At 36.8% G+C, this 17374-nt stretch overlaps 1 protein-coding gene across 8 annotated transcripts in view; it reads right to left on the reverse strand.

The window, feature by feature from the left end:
- TTC17 (tetratricopeptide repeat domain 17) overlaps window positions 1-17374 on the reverse strand; it is a 126669-nt gene that overhangs the window by 74283 nt on the left and 35012 nt on the right. For 7 of the 8 annotated variants that reach the window (XR_009215725.1, XR_009215726.1, XM_032166227.2 and 4 more), the window contains 10 exons: window positions 13436-13545; window positions 12760-12904; window positions 12163-12302; window positions 10232-10392; window positions 8721-8833; window positions 6167-6313; window positions 4675-4790; window positions 4353-4518; window positions 3087-3164; window positions 2725-2949 (listed from right to left, as the gene is read on the reverse strand). Coding sequence is in view for 6 of the 8 variants with exons in the window: in XM_032166227.2 (XP_032022118.1) it covers window positions 2725-2949; window positions 3087-3164; window positions 4353-4518; window positions 4675-4790; window positions 6167-6313; window positions 8721-8833; window positions 10232-10392; window positions 12163-12302; window positions 12760-12904; window positions 13436-13545 (1401 nt within the window). In the remaining 2 variants the exon portion in view is untranslated. The remainder of the gene's footprint in view (window positions 1-2724; window positions 2950-3086; window positions 3165-4352; window positions 4519-4674; window positions 4791-6166; window positions 6314-8720; window positions 8834-10231; window positions 10393-12162; window positions 12303-12759; window positions 12905-13435; window positions 13546-17374) is intronic. The other variant, XM_032166225.2, reaches the window with a different exon arrangement.

Raw genomic sequence — 17374 nt, forward strand, 5'->3', positions numbered from 1 at the left:
ATTTTTAAATGCTAAGATAAAAAGGCAAAGAGGGAAAATATTTTTAACACATGAGAGATGGAGTTGAAGAGTTTATCATACAAAGGGTTTGCACAAAATTTAAAAAACAAAATTCTAAAATGAACAAAATGTATATACAAACTTTTACTTTAAAAATACAATTACAAGGTTGGGCTTAAGGGCTCACACCTGTAATCCCAGCACTTTGAGAGGTCAAAGTGGGCAGATCATTTGAGGTCAGGAGTTTGAGACCAGCCTGGCCAACATATTTCTACTAAAATATAACCTGTTTCTACTAAAAGTACAAAAATTAGCCGGGCATGGTGGTATGCACCTGAAATCCCAACTACTCCTGAGTCTGAGGCACGAGAAGAGCTTGAATCTGGGTGGCGAAGGTTGCAGTGACCTAAGATCGTGTCACTGCACTCCCGCCTGGGTGACAGAGCAAGATTTTGTTTCAAAAAAAAAAAAAGGAAAGAAAAAAGAAAAAAAAAGAAAAACAAAAACAACCACAAGATAAAACTTTACGTTACAACACAGAAGTGGTATTTTTAAGCAAGCAAACTTGTTTTATAAATGTTAATTTGGAGGTAGTATAACACGACTACAGTATTTGCTCTGTGGCCAATCTCCCTGAGTTCAAAACCAAGCTCTGTGACTTCCCATAAATCCCTTATTCTGTACACTTAACTCTTAAGAGTTTCCTCATCTATTAAAGGGGAAATTCCATCTCACAGGGTTGTTGTGAGGATTAAATTAGTTATTACATGTAAGATGCTTAGTATCGTGCCTGGCTCTAGTAAACAATCAAAAAAATTGGCAGTTATTTCAATTGTTCAATTCTAATAAAGACACAGGTGGAATTAATATTTTTAGACCTTGTTCATGGCAATATATACTGGCCCAAACATTTTAGTGGGTTGTTTGGTATTTTTGTGCCAGAGCCATCAAAACATTCATTCTCTTATTGACTTAGTAATTCCACTGCTAACAATCTTTAAGGCCTTTGCAGAAAACCATCATTGATAATAGCTAAGTACTGTTAGCAACCTAAATATGCAACAACAGAAAAATAGATTGTGGCATATCAATTCATTGGTCCTTTATACAACCATTTAAATTGATGGCTTTAAAATTAGGTAGGAATAAAGTTTTTAGATATCACCTGTACAGTAGAGTTGAAACATTATGAAATATTTGCATAGAAGACATGCTTATAAAGAAGAATTTCCAAAAGTTGGGAAGAGGGTGCTGATTAAGGAACATTTTGGGGGCCGGGTGTGGTGGCACATGCCTGTAATCCCATCATTTTTGGAGGCTGAGATGGGAGGATTGCTTGAGCTCGGGTGTTCAAGACCAGCCTTGGCAACATGGTGAAACCCCATCTCTACAAAAAAATACAAAATTCAGCCATACGTGGTGGTGCATGCCTGTAGTCTCAGCTACTAGGAAGGCTGAGGTGGGTGCACTATTTGAGCCTAGGAGGTGGAGGCTGCAGTGAGCCATGACCATGCCACTGCACTCCAGCCTGGGCAACAGAGCAAGACCCTATCTCGAAAAAAAAAAAAAAGGTATATTTTTGGGGTACCCACCCTGATCCATTAATTTATCTTTTTATTCTTCTTGTAGCACCATGGTATTTAACAACTAAAATTTTAGTATGATTTTAAAATATCAAAAGACCACTAAAGGAGGTCTTTTTTCTTCAGAAGAATACTACTTAAGTCCCTCGGCTGAAAACAGTAAAAAGGGAATCATGAAAAGTTTCAAGGGAATACGGCTGCATTGCGCTTTCCATTGCCCACTTTATCACATCTGTTCCCACTGTACCAGCACCTGGTACACAGTAAGCACTAGATAAATATTTGATGTACTTCTCTGGCAATGTGACCTGTTACATAATATTGAGATTGTAAACTTCTGCTTAAAATCCAGTTGTGAATTTGTTTATTTCAAAAGAAAACAGGCAATACTTTCTTCTCATCCTTAAAAAATCAGTTTTCAGATACCATAAATAAACCTCAACCATTCATGCACATCCCTTCTGAAAGTTTCTTTGGATATAAAACCTATAAACATTTAGACATTAGGTATAAAATCAGTGTAATTGTATATTTATTATAACTGAATTTCATGAAACCTAAAATGACAGCAATTATAACATACATCCTGATATCAGAGATGTTAAAATATGAAAAACAAAAGTTGTATCTTCAAAACCATGAACTACAAAGCACCGATGTAACTCCATAAGCTGCATGTGAGAGGTTTGGGGCATGAAAATCAATGTATCTATTTATTCTTATCAAAACCACCTTTGAACTGTCCTCTGGCTTGAATGGTATAAATATTTCTATAAATTAAAGTTGTAAAACAGTGTAATATTAAGCAGTGTGCATGCTGTGATGAGTAGGATAAAATACAAACCAGATGTTTCAGACTGACATAAAAAAGCGGCAGTATATTTTTACAGCTATGTTATTCTTATTTAAATGTAAGTTTCCAAAGAAAACTTAACTGTGTAATTATAAATTTCACTCAAAATTTAAAGAATGCATCAAAATAAAACAAAAGCTTTTTCACTCTCTTGAAATAATGCAAATGCTACCCGTAAAGGACAAAACATGACACTTTTTATGCTTTCCCTAGAAAAATACAAATTGTAATCTAAATTTGAGTTACCCTACATAGTATATGCAACTATGAAAACCCCTAAAACCTCACCTCAGAGCTATTGATGGCCAAAGCTTGAAGTAGCAGCTTAGTGGCATCAAGATGAAGGCCGTAATGAATCAAAAGGTTGGCCAAGTTGACAAGAGGAACATCTTGGTATTGAAGTGGAGCTAAATTCAAAGCCCTCTGAAGACAGGCAATAGCAAAAGTGCTATTTCCTACTGCTCTCCAGTATAGTCCAGCTTCATTGAGTATGAGCCAGACAGGAGCATTTGGCTGAAAAATCCAAAAATACTTCAGTTAGTACAGGAATACAGTACTTGTTCTAAATAAGATTTTTAATATGTGCATTTTAACTTTTAGTTATAATTAAGAAGCATTTAAGTTTTAGATGTCTAAAGTAAATGACTCACCTTATTAATAGCATGAAATAAGAAAGACCCAATTTCTTCTTCTGGGATAGTATAGTTATTAATACGGGAAAGCAAAATCTGAAACATCAAAAGGAAGACTGACTCAATTGAAAATAACAGGGAAGACATTTGAAAAGAATTTCTATAGATGGCAGTCTTTTCTTGAGCTCCTCACGAACAGCTAATTTGAACAAATATGTATAATCATATATATGACATAAATTCATTCACATACCAACAGGTGTTGACCTGCACACATGTATGTAATAGTTTAACTAAAAAGTTAAAAAGACATATATACCCCCACACATTAAAGTAACCTACCATACCCCATTAAAGTCAGCCTAAGTGTTCAGAACCCAAGAAGAAATTATTCAAAAGACAACAGCATGCAATATCTGATATAATAAAAATCTACTGTCTTTCCTTGCTGGAAAATACCAGATCCTCAATTATTCTACTTCATGTTTCCGTAGCATTTATACAACTGTAAACAACTCTAAGGCACAGATCATGGTCTGTTTATCTTTGTATTCCTAGCATCCAAAACAATGTCTGGCACATAATGTTTTTTGCCTAAGGAAATGTCTGTTGAATATAAGTAGTAGTAAGTGCCTATAGTTTTGAAATTAACTTAAAAAAAAAAAAAAGGTGGTTGTGATGGTCTGTGATTGCTAAAAAGGTAATTTTTTTTCATTTTTATCTATGGAATGATATCTAATATGGTAATCTATAGTAATAAAACACTCGTAGTTATATATAATTAATAGGAATTTAGGAAAAGAGCATAATTGAACTTCTAATGTTTGCAGAGTTGTTATCAAATTAATATAAATTCCTAAGGATCTCATATAAGGTCACAGCAGGGTTGATAAGGCCAGAGAAAGAGATTCTTCAAGCTTTCAATTTATATAAACTTCTGGAGGCCTGGAGGATGCAAAGCTAACTTTTAGTGGTTGCAATGGCCTGCAATACACCAACTCCATTAGATAACAGAAAGTTCTGTGCTACTCATCTTTGAAGTGCTCTGAGTTAGAGGAATAGTGTTTAGGTGATCTACGTATAGCAGCCCCGAGGAACTCTCTGGCACTCCTTTAATAGCATGACGGACTTCGCCATCATTTCACCAATTCTTTCACTCTATCCTTCCATTTTATATACTTAAAGCTCAACAGCTACCTTCTATCAATTTTTTTGTTCCATTTAAGAGGCTTCTGAAGTCACCCAGAATGGACGGCAATAAATACCAGCCTAAGTGAGCCTTACTTTTCGTGCATGGTCATCTGGCATTTTGGCTTTCAGATCCATGCGAACCTCTAATTCTTTGACTAAGTAGGACAGAGTGTGGCTTTTTCTGAAGTCAGTTATGGAACAGTCAGGGGTTTGGGCCTCTTCTTCTGTAGAATAATCATCACTGCTGAGTTCGTGGATCCTGGCACAAGAAAAAGGAACAAGATTCATATTTTCAAAGTTTGGGTGACTTCAAGATAAAGACTTAACCTTTCAAGTCCAAGGCTGGTGCTCTCAAAGAACTGCTAGATGACAATCATGCAGAATCAGGTGCTTTGCCAAATCCATCTGCACTTGCCTGAGTCCTTTGTTTTCCGGAGGCAGAAAATAAGTTGGCAATTCCCCACCAACAGGGACTCTAGGGTAGCTTTCTGTACAGTCTGCTCTTTTAGGCCATAGAATATGCTGTTTGTCCTGATAAAGAAACAAAATTTCTCATAAATTTCTTTGGATTCAATATTTCAATATGCTAAATAAACTTTTAAAATGATATAAATATACTACAATAATTGAACAAAACCATAATATCTTAAGATTATGGTAGACTCTATAATATTCCTGCTACTGCAGATTATTAATCTAAGTCAGTAATTCTACCTGCTTTACCACAGACTGGTTCAGGGTTGGGCGGGTATAAGCCAGTTGAGCCAGTGAGACACAAGAAGAGGCTTGCTTGGGGCTTTTCAGAAAGAGAAGCAAGTCTTAGGCTCTTATGTTACATATGAACAAAAAATCTTGTTGTTCCAGTTGCTGCTGGCTGTCATCTTATGACCATGAAAAAAACCAAGCTTTTGGATGAAACCAATACTGTGGATGGCAGAGTGAAGAAAAAAAAAAGAAAAAGAAGAAATGGGTCACTGATGACATCACTGGGCCACTGAATCAACCAAACCTGAAGTTTATCCTATTTCTGGACTTCCTGTAGTAACAGGCACATTTTCTTTGTGTTTAAGTTAACTTGAGGTGGAGCTTATGACTTGTACCTGAAAGCATACATAAGCCTATAAAACCTGGCATTGAACACTATTTTTCCCTGAACTAAGGTCTTTTCTTTGCCAATGCCAAAGTTTAACAATTGTTTTATGATTTGTAAAATGTTAATTTTCTCTAAATATAAATAAGATGTACCAGAGGCTTACTAAACTTAAATCTTCAAGCTATCAAACTTTGAGGGATTTATATTAAATATAATTAAATCTAAGTGGCTGTTTAATTCTGTTAAACCCTTGATTAAATTCTGAAGATTTAACAGTGAATAAAAAGCACATAGTCTCTGTCCTCATACCTTGGTATCCGCCTCAGCTAACCTACAATTCTTTCTTAGCTAGTCTAGAAAGACACATGCACTAACTTGTTTATTGTCTGTATCATCTACCAGAATGTAGGCTCCAGAAGAGCAGGGGGCTTATCTATTATACTGCTAGCATTAGCCTGGCACACAGGTGGGAGTTCAATAAAAGAATGCCAATTAAGCAAAGTATATAAAAACATACACTTGGGTCAAGTTTAGAAACCTGTTAAGGTTGGTAATAATACTCAGAGGATAAAGCTTTAAATTGAAATCAGGGTGTCTATCTGCTCTACTTGATTGGGAAAAACTCAAGGCAGAAATTGCATCTTACTCATTCACTACCTAGCAGAATGGCTTCCATTTAATAGAAATGTACTACACATTTGCTGAACTAATCTCAACAGTCATAGAGGCCATATTAATCAGTGAGGTTGAGGGCCACTGCTTTAATGGATCTTGCCAGTTTGAGAAACTGCTTCGTCATCCTCTATTAACTTACCCTATACGCATCAGAGTCCCTGCCCCAAATCCAGAGAATAGAATGGGCTACGGGAGAAGACTTGACCGAATCACTGATATCACTCTGATTTGATTGAACATCAAAGTTCACAGACATCATACTGGAGGTTGATGAATCCTCACCAAACTAGAAAATGAAACAAAAAGTTCAATCAAATTGAAAGTGGAAAAGGAATTGTGACTATAATTTAACTCACACCAAAAAAGCGAGTGAATATTCAAAATTAGTAGAAAATCAGAAAGTAGCTCAGTAATAAAGCAACTGGATCTTTTAATTTTAAGAGCTACACCCCAATGATATTCTTTCATGGATAATACATAGTTAACAACTTACAATAACTTTGCCATTGGAGTATAAGAAAAATGGCATAGGTCGTTTTCCTGTCCCTTTGCTTCATTTATATGATTTAGTATCTTTAGGTTAATAATTAGCTAATTGAGAAATCTGGTTCATTATTCCCCTTTTCTTCCTACACTAAAATGCTCACCACTCTAAAATCAGTGTGCCATGTGTGGGTAGAGGCGAGGGAACTTAAGAAAGTATTCTTAAGGGTTCTATAACTATCACTTAAGGATTACAGTCTGTTGTGCAATCAATTACAAAGAAAAGTTTTGGGGGTGAAAGGGTAACCTAGAAGATGAGAGAACACAAACATATACAGCCTTCCTTCAAAGCAAGGTGGAACAATGTTGGATATACTTACAAAGATGCTTGTGTATTTCTGAAACCTTGCTAGATAATGAGAATGGGACTGGGGATGGGATGGGGTAGGAAAGACGTAAGAAAAAGGAATGAATATGATGAATTTGTAGCTGTAGGTCTTTATGAATAGGAATGGATTCTTTCACTATATAGTGGTGATACAATTTTATGAATATAGACTATTGGAAGCTACACTCCTTCAAATGATCTGTCTTGAGACCATCAAAAAGTCCAAAAGGTACATTGGGTTTCAATCTATTTCATTTCTAAACATCCCCCTTCTTCCCTTTAAAATGCTTGGTTTTAAGATAAAGAGCTATAATCCCAGAGGGTATGAATCTGGTCTTCTTTATTTTTTCCCTTGGAAACCAAACATGAGATATTGCTGGGAGCTAGTTTACAATACTCATAGGAAGCTTTTGGTCCCTATCACTATTTCCCCTTTTAAATGGCTTCTTAATTTTTGTCTCTTATTTTTTCCCAAGGCAGTCTGGATTTTTCCAGATTAAAGAGTTCTAAGTTTTTGTGGTTTGTCCTCCTATAGATGCTCTCCTAATCTCTTAGTTATCTTAATTAGTTATTGCTGGAAATTTCTATATCTACAATTAGACATGATGAGTTTTCTCTAAGATAGAATAAATGTTGTTTTATTTCTAATACAGGTTGAGTATCAGTTTTCTGAAATGCTTGATCAGGAGTATTTCAGGTTTGAGATTTTTCTGGATTTTGGAATATTTTATTACACTTACCTGTTAAGCATCCCAATCAAAAAATGTGAAATACAAAATGCTCCAATGAACACTTCTTTTGAGCATGATGTCAGTGCTCAAAAAGTTTCAGTGTTTGAATCTTTTCTTTTTATACTCAGAATTCTGGCTGTACTTGCTGTATCACTTATTCAACATCAATTATATACTATTTGGTATCATTATATGTGTTAGTTCCTCCCAACTAGATAGATTAGGATTGTACACGTGTATGTGTGTGTGTACATATATGTGTATATATAGCGACAGACAGTGAGAGAAAGTACACACCTAGCAGTGTGTTTAATAAAGATTTTCTGTTGATAATGAGCATTTTGTTGGTGGTATTGGTTGAGGCAATATAATTGGACTGATTACTTCAGGAAACAAATAGCATGGTTGCTCTCAAATTTTAAACAGGTCTTACTCTAATAGGGAAAGTGGGGAGATGAAAGCTTTGAGTTCAATAATAATAATAGCCCAATTCTAGCTCCCATGGTAAAGGAGAAAAGAATCAAATGCATGTGTATATAAATATTTAGATGTTACTTTGGGAAACAGAAAGCATCCACAGAGTTACTGAGTACTCCCTATAAAATCTGACTTCATGAACATAACAACGTAACAGATAATCAAAATCTCTCTCTCGCTCTTTTTTTTTTTTGAGACACAGTCTTGCTCTGTTGCCCAGGCTGGAGTGCAATGGCATGATCTGGGTTCACTACAGCTTTGACCTCCAGAGCTCAGATGATTCTCTCCCGCCTCAGCCTCTCGAGTAGCTGGGACTACAGGTGCATGCCACCATGCCTGGCCAATTTATATATGTTTTTGTAGAGATGGGGTTTCACCATGTTACCCAGGCTGGTCTTGAACTCCTGGGCTCGTGATCCATCTGCCTCTGCCTGCCTAAGTGCTGAGATTACAGGCGTAAGCCACTGTGCCCAGCCTCAAAATCTTAAAGATCTAAATGATAATCACAAATTTTAGACATCAAATATACAAAGAATCAAGGGGAAAAACAAAAGTTTTAAAAAATCTTTATAAAGCAAACATTTATAAGAATTAGATTGGACCAAGAAAAAGACCTGAACATAGTCCACATTTTCAAAGATATCTCCACGATGATAGCGTACAGGCTGGTCCCACTGGCAATGTAAACTATGCTGCTGGTTGACCAGTCGGCATATCTGATGATTTCCTGGAATAAGAAAGGAAATTACACAAATGATGAGCAAGGTCAACAATGCCAATGTGATTTTCTTAGACTAAGTCATTTAGTATCAACCCTGTATCCCTCAGAGCCTAGCAGCCTACTTATACAGGACGTACTTATATAGAGAAATATTCATTAATGGTTAATCAAATTAAATCATTCTAAGAAGTCCCGGTTTTTCCGCCTATAAAAACAAAGGGACTCCACTAGATGATTACTGAGGTATCGTTCAGCAATTATAGTCTAGGATTGTAAAATCTATTGATCACATCGTTTTAAGAGACTTTGGCCATCTTTCTGGAGAGAATTTGCTTTACATACTTCATAATTTTGTTTCAAATGCATATATAAGAGCTCTGGTTGCATTTCAATATACTGGGCAGTAAGTAATTCCAAAGACTGAGCATACTCTTTACACTCATAATAGCAAAGAAAACTTGTTAAGGGAATTGTAAAATAAACTATAAATGGTCACAGCTAAGTGCCAAAGGTTAGGAGGCTTTCTTGACCAACATACTTATCAAGGGAGAAGGGTATAATTAAGAGATTCTATTAATTTATTCTCTGGTATTGAGTTGTCAGATCTGCTCCCTTGTCATTAGAAACAAAACATTCTAGATACAACCAAATCATTGTTCTCATGCCAACCCAAGTTCCTATAAACCAGTGGTTCTATTTTTATGGATCACAGATGCTTAAGAGATTTTAATAAAAGCTATATACCCTCTTCCCAGAAAAATTAAATTGGACAGATAGAGAATTCTACATATAATTTTGGAGAGGATTTCAGAACCCCCTGAAACTAATCCATCGACCCAGGTTAAGAATTCCAGTCTAAAATTTTACTTCTAAAATACCATTTTTAAGACAGCAAGAAAAAAAGGAGTATGGATGGGTTGTTTGTAGGGTGGGTCTGGCTTGTATTCACTTAGTGTAAGGCCTTGTTACCCATACTGCACAGTTTTTAGACCCGTGGCAACAGGCATCACCTGGGAGCTTATTAGGAAGGCAGACACTCAGGCCTCAATTCAGACCTACTGAATCATAATCTGCATTTCAACAAGATCTCCAGGAGACTGATATGCATATTAAAGTAGGAAAAAAAACTGATGTTGAACACAGAAGGCAAATAACTGTTAAGACTTCTAGGATCTACAAGACTTGTTTTTTATTTCAAAATGTAAATTTGAAAAAAGCAAGGCAGACCAAACCAGCTCCCCAGGCCTCCTGGTATACCCACAGTGATGAATCATGCTTTCAAGATGTAGGGAAGTCATAAACACAACTTCACACTGCTTTAAGGCTACAAGAAAGTTATGACAGTAAAGCATGCTAGAAGTGAATTTCCTAACCTGTCTTCAATTACTTGGAGTCACTACTTACCTAATTGTGCCTCTTTTGCCATCTGAGTCTCATGAATGATATTTCTTAAGATTTGCTCCTCCTGAATCAGTTTATGTTTTTCTAGGATTTCCTGCTGCCTCAGGTAGTGGTCATGCTGCTTTTGATACTCTTTTAACTCATTCAGTGTTCGCTGGAGAGATCTTAACATTTTTTAATACCAGGAAAAAGTTAGAGCTATAAAATCATAAATTTTAAAACCACTTAAACGCATAGATTTTTCTGGTTCTCAGCAACAATTACTGTGTGTTTTCCTTTTATTTAACATACAACCCTGTACCACCAGTTCAAGAATAATAGGGCAAAAAGATAAACGTGAAATTCTTCCTTTAAATGCAACTTTTTAAAAAAAGAAATGGGGTCTTGCTCTGTTGTCATGGCTGGATGGAGAGGCCTGATTGTAGCTCACTGCAGCCTTGTACTCTTGGGCTCAACTCCTGGGCTCAAGGGGTCCTCTTGCCTCAGCCTCCTGAGGAGGAGCTGGGACTACAGGCACATGCCACCATGCCTGGCTAATTTAGTTTTAGAAACTGGGTCTTGCTATGTTGCCCAGGTTAGATTTGAACTCCTGGCATCAAGTGATTCCTCCCCTCCACCCTGCCTCAGTCTGCAGAATAATTGGGATTACAGGCATCAGCCATGACACCTGGCAATACAACTACCATGACATCAAATGGTATGCTGCATTTTTCAGGTGCCATAAAAAAAATACATGACAATATACAAGTTTACATATTTAACAACTCTATTTCTCTGTACAAAATTTGCATTAGTTCCATCAACATTCAAAGTCTTTCTAGAATCCTTTCCTCCTTTTCACTCTTTCCCTAGATTCTGCTTAAAGACAAAGTTAAGAGTTAGGGGTCACAGTACTTTGCTTTCATACTCTAGCTTATTGGTTACAGGCCAGGAAAAACTACAGAAACTGTGCTTCGAAAGGAATCTGCTTCATCACCTGATTTCAGTAAATCAGCTGCCTGATTACATTTAATCAGAAAACCCATACTGCCTATTACGCATTGTAACATATAGAGATTTTAGGAGCTATACAGATTGCGTAAAGATAAAGCCAGCTCAATTATTAAGAGCATGATACTGGAAAAAGCTCAGCCAGGTATAACAGAAACCAGTTATGAACAAGCAAGCTGTCATCCTTTCTACTTCCTACCACATTATGCCTTAAAAAGACTGGAAAATAAGTAAATACAAAAGTTTAGTGAGTTCTAAATCTCTGTTTAAGTCTCTACTAACCAAAGTAAACTCAAATATTACAGCTAATTCTGAGATATGAAAAATTCACTTCTGAGTTAACGTGAAGTTTCTTAAGTAGCCCTACTGATTGAAGGAAATGTTTTTTAACTTATTATACCTCAAGGATCAAATACAACAGAATTCCATTGCTGTACAACCTAACACACAATCATGATTAAAACGTGGGCCAAATAATGTCTCTCAATGCCATTTAACTACCTTAACAATAGCCCAACCCTAGGAGCCACACCTCTCTCCAAGAGGAGAAAGATCAACTATTGCACATGTAAGTGATTTTATTCAAACTCAGTATATTCTATGGAAATAAAAATGTAGTCAACAAAGTTACTAAGTATCCCAGTCTCCCGACCCCAACTGACTTCATAAAAGTAATCAATGGTCAAAATTATAAAGATTTAAATGACAGCTTTTACTACAAATATTCTCTAGTTGCAGGAATCCATACAATTAAAGATATTCCTCTACACAACCACTGAATTGTGCTATACCACCAGGACTTACAGAAAAAGGACAGGACTTGCAGTAGTGAAGAGGTTTCTTTCTTAATTCCAATTACCAAATTAACACTGATATCCTCTACACAGATTTAACCTAAGGTTCGATAGTGCTAGTGCTTGAGTGAAATTTTTCCTCTCAATTACCTATGTTGAGCCTCCAATTTCTGCTCCAGTTTTTGCTGACATAGGACAGCATGCTTCCTCTTTATAGCTTGCTCAAACCCAGGTCTGGCCTGCAAAGCGTGGTCATAACAGAGCACTGAGTGGTTATATTCCCCAAGCATCTGAAGAGACAAAAACAAACATACACACACACACACACACACACGAAAAAAAATGTTAGCCATAGCCTGGTTGCATCTGTCCAAATCCTCTAATGATTTGAATCACACCTATATCTTACTCTACAGTGACCATTATTTTGATCAGTGACCAGATCCCTACAATATTAAGACATACTATAGGATGGTTTAGTTGGAAGGCATTGCTAACCTTAAAAGGTGTACCCTGTAGAAGTTTAAAATTCCAATTTAATTATTATTATTTTTTTTTTTGGCAAGAGGCTAGAATAATTACATTACTGTGTTGAGGATTTTTCTTCCTCCTAATTTCATTTCCATTGTTCAGACCAAAAAAGGAATGGAAAATAGTAACATTCTACTGAGGGGGGAGGAAAAAAAAAAAAAAAGAAAGTGGCAACTAGCATGACTCATGAAACATGAAACAAAGAGTAGTACTTACTGCATATATATTCCCCAAAGTGTAATAGCTGGTGAAGAAGTCACTGTCATCCAGAGCTGCATGGACCACCACAGCAGCATCAGCAGAGAAGTGTGCTCTGTGTAGAACGTTTGCCAGGTTGACCAGGGCAATGTCTTTATTGTGCCTAAGGAAAGCAGCACATATTCCATGATTATGTAGAACCACGTGACAAGGAAAAATGACATTCAAAGTTACTTGTGCTTAGGAAACTAAGATATAGATGGAGAAAATAAGATAATTATAGTGTTTCATTTTTAAATTATTGATGGTTCTTAATCTGATAGCTACAAATTTTGTCACTAAAATAAGGTATTGCAGACACTGTATGATTTTACAATTTATTTAGGGCTTATATTTGCTTTAAGAAAAGTTAAACTTAGTTTATGATAATTCCATTCAAGTATCATGTGAATCACAGGGCATCTACATATTTTTTCCTTAATGGAAATGGAAAGTATATTACACAATTATCACTTTGAACTTTTTGACATCTGTGATTTTTTTTTTTTTTTTTTTGTGGTGGGACTTATTTCTTTGAACAGGGATGGAGAAAAGTATATAATGCAATGTTGCTTCTTAGTGCTTTCTTATGTATTGTTTCTTTAACAGTCCTGAGGATTGTAGAAAATCAGGTCCAGAAGAGGAGGAATCTTACCTGGAAGAGAAGTGAAGTGCTCGCATGGCACATTCTACTACCTGATATGGCTCATTCTTAATTCTCCAGTAAAATGAAGCCATGTTATACAGTACCCATGAGGAAGTGTTCTAGAGATTAAAAAAGTAAAATTACAAACACAACTCAAGACAGTTTAACTTAGAATACTCAAAAGGAGCACCTTTAATATTCTGGCTCTTCTGAAATTCAAGATGAAGAAGAGCCACACTGAATGATAAGCAATGATAAAGAACAGGACACAGTGCAAAGAAACTATACCTGTCAAAAGAGCACTCTAATCATCAGCTCAGCACGTGCATTAGGGTGTGATCTTCATATAGAGACCATCCAACTCCAGCTTATTCCAAGAGGGAAATAAGAAAAATTCCAGCAACTGACCACAACTTGTTGAGCTCTATTTCAGGACTTCCGAAGTTAAGTCAGAAGACCTCATCTACTTAGAAATAGCTCTAACATGAAATTCCTGAAATGAACATTTTAGAATCTTTTCTATTTATGTGATATCTGAGTGAAGGCACAAACAGGCTTACTCTAAACATAAAGACAAAAAAAAGAGGAAAAAGGGCCAAAAACATGAACAAACAGCTAAGAAGTATGTAAAATGTGTAACTTCACAAAGAAATAGAAATTTAAAAGATACAAGTTTTCCTTTTACAAAGTGGCAAAGACTAAAAAGAATGCCAATACTTACTGAATATTATTAACTTTAGATATTAAACTATAGAAATGCTAAGTTACTATAGCATTTCTGGGGGACAATTTGACATGTATGTAAAAAGCTTTAAAAATGTAATGTATATTACATTAACATAAATATTAATGTATATTACATTTACTCTTTGACTCCCACAATTCTACTATTAAAAATGTATACTACGGGGAATAATTAAGTTTTAACTATAAAGCTGTGTAAAAATCAAACTCCAAAGGAATATATTACAAACCAGTTTTGAAATTATTAATTTTACTTTCTTTTATAGATTTTCAGTCTGAATCTTTCACAAGGACCAATTATTTTTAAGTTATTTTAATGTAGTTAAAAATAGTTTAAATTTAGTTAAATGTAGTTTTTTAAGACTACAATAAGTACAATCCTGCATTATTCATCCTTAAGTATTCTATCTTCAAGGAAAGTATGTGATTTTTGAGTGATGCAATTACAGATTTTAGCACTATGAGCAGATCAACTATGAACTTCTACTTGAAGCTGGTTAAAGGACAGTACATTCTTCACAACTGACTTGTGGCCGAGGTTTCAGTTTTCTTTTTGATGGCCTTTTGAGAAAGTTGTTTTTCAAATCAACAAATGCTTTGATTTTATTTTCATCTTTTATTTTCACATTTATAGTGTAAACTGGGACAAAAAGTTCAATTAAAAGTTCTACATGAGGCTGGGCGCGGTGGCTCATGCCTGTAATCCCAGCACTTTGGGAGGCCTAGGCAGGCAGATCACGAGGTCAGGAGATCAAGACTATCCTGGCTAACATGGTGAAACCCCATCTCCACTAAAAATACAAAAAATTAGCCGGGCGTGGTGGCAGGTGCCTGTAGTCCCAGCTACTTGGGAGGCTGAGGCAGGAGAACAGTGTGAACTCGGGAGATGGAGCTTGCAGTGAGCTGAGATTGTGCCACTGCACTCCAGCCTGGGCGACAGAGTGAGACTCCATCTCAAAAAAAAAAAAAAAAAAAAAAAAAAAAGTTCTACATGAACTACTGAAAAGATCATGATAAGTTAAATATATATCAGCATACTGGAGGTAAGATAAAAATACATATTTAAAGAAATATCCTTCTGTAGTTCTCATAAACTCTCCCCCAAATCTATAAATGTTCTAATGTTACTGTGAATTACTCCCTCCTTCCTTTGGCCACTTTCTGCCATTGACTCTTAGAGGACACCACATTCTGCAGGATACCCTTTGTGGTCTTTTTTGCTGGCTTTCCCCCTCTGCTTGATAACTACATGTGGGAGGCACCCAGGAGTCAGACTGACTTCTTCTCAAACTTCACTCTTCCCCAGATGCAAGTCTTCAGATATTCATTATTTAATAATTAATCTCTATGTGCCCAATTCTAACTTTCCCTGAAATTCCAAACTCATATAGGTATTTCAAATTTAACATGGCCCAAACAGAACTCTTATTTTCTCTTCTCCCACTCCAACCCTCCCCTCCTTCAAGTTGTTCAAATCAAAAATTTAAGTTTTCCTTGATTCCTCTTTTGCCCTCAATCCCCACATCTAACTCATCAGCTTCTAAACTCCTAAATATCTCTTGAATAGTTCAAGTCCTCTCATTTCCACTACTAACAATTGCTAGTCCAAACCACCTTCATCTCTCTCTTAAACTACTGCAACAGCTTTCTAACAGGTCTATTTCCAGTTGTGGCCCCTTCAATAACTTCTTCATATAGTAATCAAAGTGATCTTTTAAACTATTAATTGCAATACATTGCTTCTCTGCTCCAACTTCTCAGTACACTTGGAATAAAATCCAAAATCCTTACCCTGGATTTCCGACCCTTACATAATCTGGCACTGGCCTACTTCTCTGGCTTCATTCCTTATCATCCTTCCTCTTGCTCACCAAGCTCCAGCAATATTGGCCTGAATTTGGCTGCATGCCACCTGTTATGGACTGAAAGTCTATGTCTCCTCAAAGTTCATATGTTCAAGTGTTATCAGGCCTGTGAGGAGTGGATAAAGGCTAAATGAGGTCATAAGGATTGGGGCCCAAATTTGGTTTCTTCCTATAAGTGTCCTTATAAGAAGTGGAAGAGACAGATCTCTCTCTGTCTTCAAGCATGCACACAGATGAGGCCATGTGAGGACACGGAGAGAAGGCAGCCATATGCAAGGCAGGAAGAGAGCCCTCACCAGGAACCAAATCATTGGGACCTTGATCTTAGACTTCCCAGCCTCCAGACTATGAGAAATAAATTTAAGCCACCTAGTATGTGGTATGAACAAATATATTTGGTCTTTGTCCCTAGTTCCTGACACACAAACCTAAAACTTGAAGAATCAATCACAGAAGTAATGTGTGTCTTTCATATGCTAATGGTGACTAGAGGCAGGTGGCCCCCAGATAGCTTCAGGACAGATGCTGGTCACAGAAAAGCCAAGGCATGATCAGAGGGTTAGATCTTTCAGAATCCTATCCTCCCACTGTCCTTCGGGGAGGGGAGAGGGAGTAGAGATTGAGTTCATCACTCGTGGCCAATACTTTAGTCAATCATGCTTACATAGTGAAACCTCCATAGAAACCCTTAAACAACAGAGTTTTGACAGCTTCTGGGTTGGTGAACACATTGAGATTCTAGGAGGGTGGTGTTCTGGAGAGGACATGGAAGCTCTGTGCAGCCCTTCCCCCTATTCCCTGGCTTATGCCTTTGGCTGCTCCTGAATTGCATCCTTTACAATAAACCAATAATAGTAGGTAAAGTGCTTTCCTGACTTCTGTGAGCTGTTCTAACTTGGGGAGGCAGCTGTGGGAACACCCTGACTTTATAGCTGATTTGTCTGGTGGCCTTGACTTGCGACTGGCATCTGAGGTGCAGGTAGCCTTGTGGGACAGAGTCCTTGACCTGTGGGGTCTGTGCTAACTCCAGGTAGTTAGTGTCAGAATTGTATTGAGTTGTAGAACATCTAGTTGATGTCGGGGGAACTGGAGAATTAGTCGTGTGAGAAAAAACTCCATACATTTGGTGTCAGAAGTGTTTTGAGCAGAAACGGTCCAAAGTGGTACCTTGTTATGGAAGCCTGAGCAGACAAATACAACCACCTAACCTCAATCAGGATTCAGAGCCTTTGCTGTGGCCTAGAATGCTCTTCCGTGGTCTTTGAATTTTGGTTTCTTCTTATGATTCAGGTGTCAGCTTAAATTTCACCTTTCCGGAGAGGATAACCCCAACTGCTAG

The sequence above is a fragment of the Hylobates moloch genome, unplaced genomic scaffold (assembly GCF_009828535.3).
Source record: "Hylobates moloch isolate HMO894 unplaced genomic scaffold, HMol_V3 SCAFFOLD_11, whole genome shotgun sequence".
NCBI lineage: Eukaryota > Metazoa > Chordata > Mammalia > Primates > Hylobatidae > Hylobates > Hylobates moloch.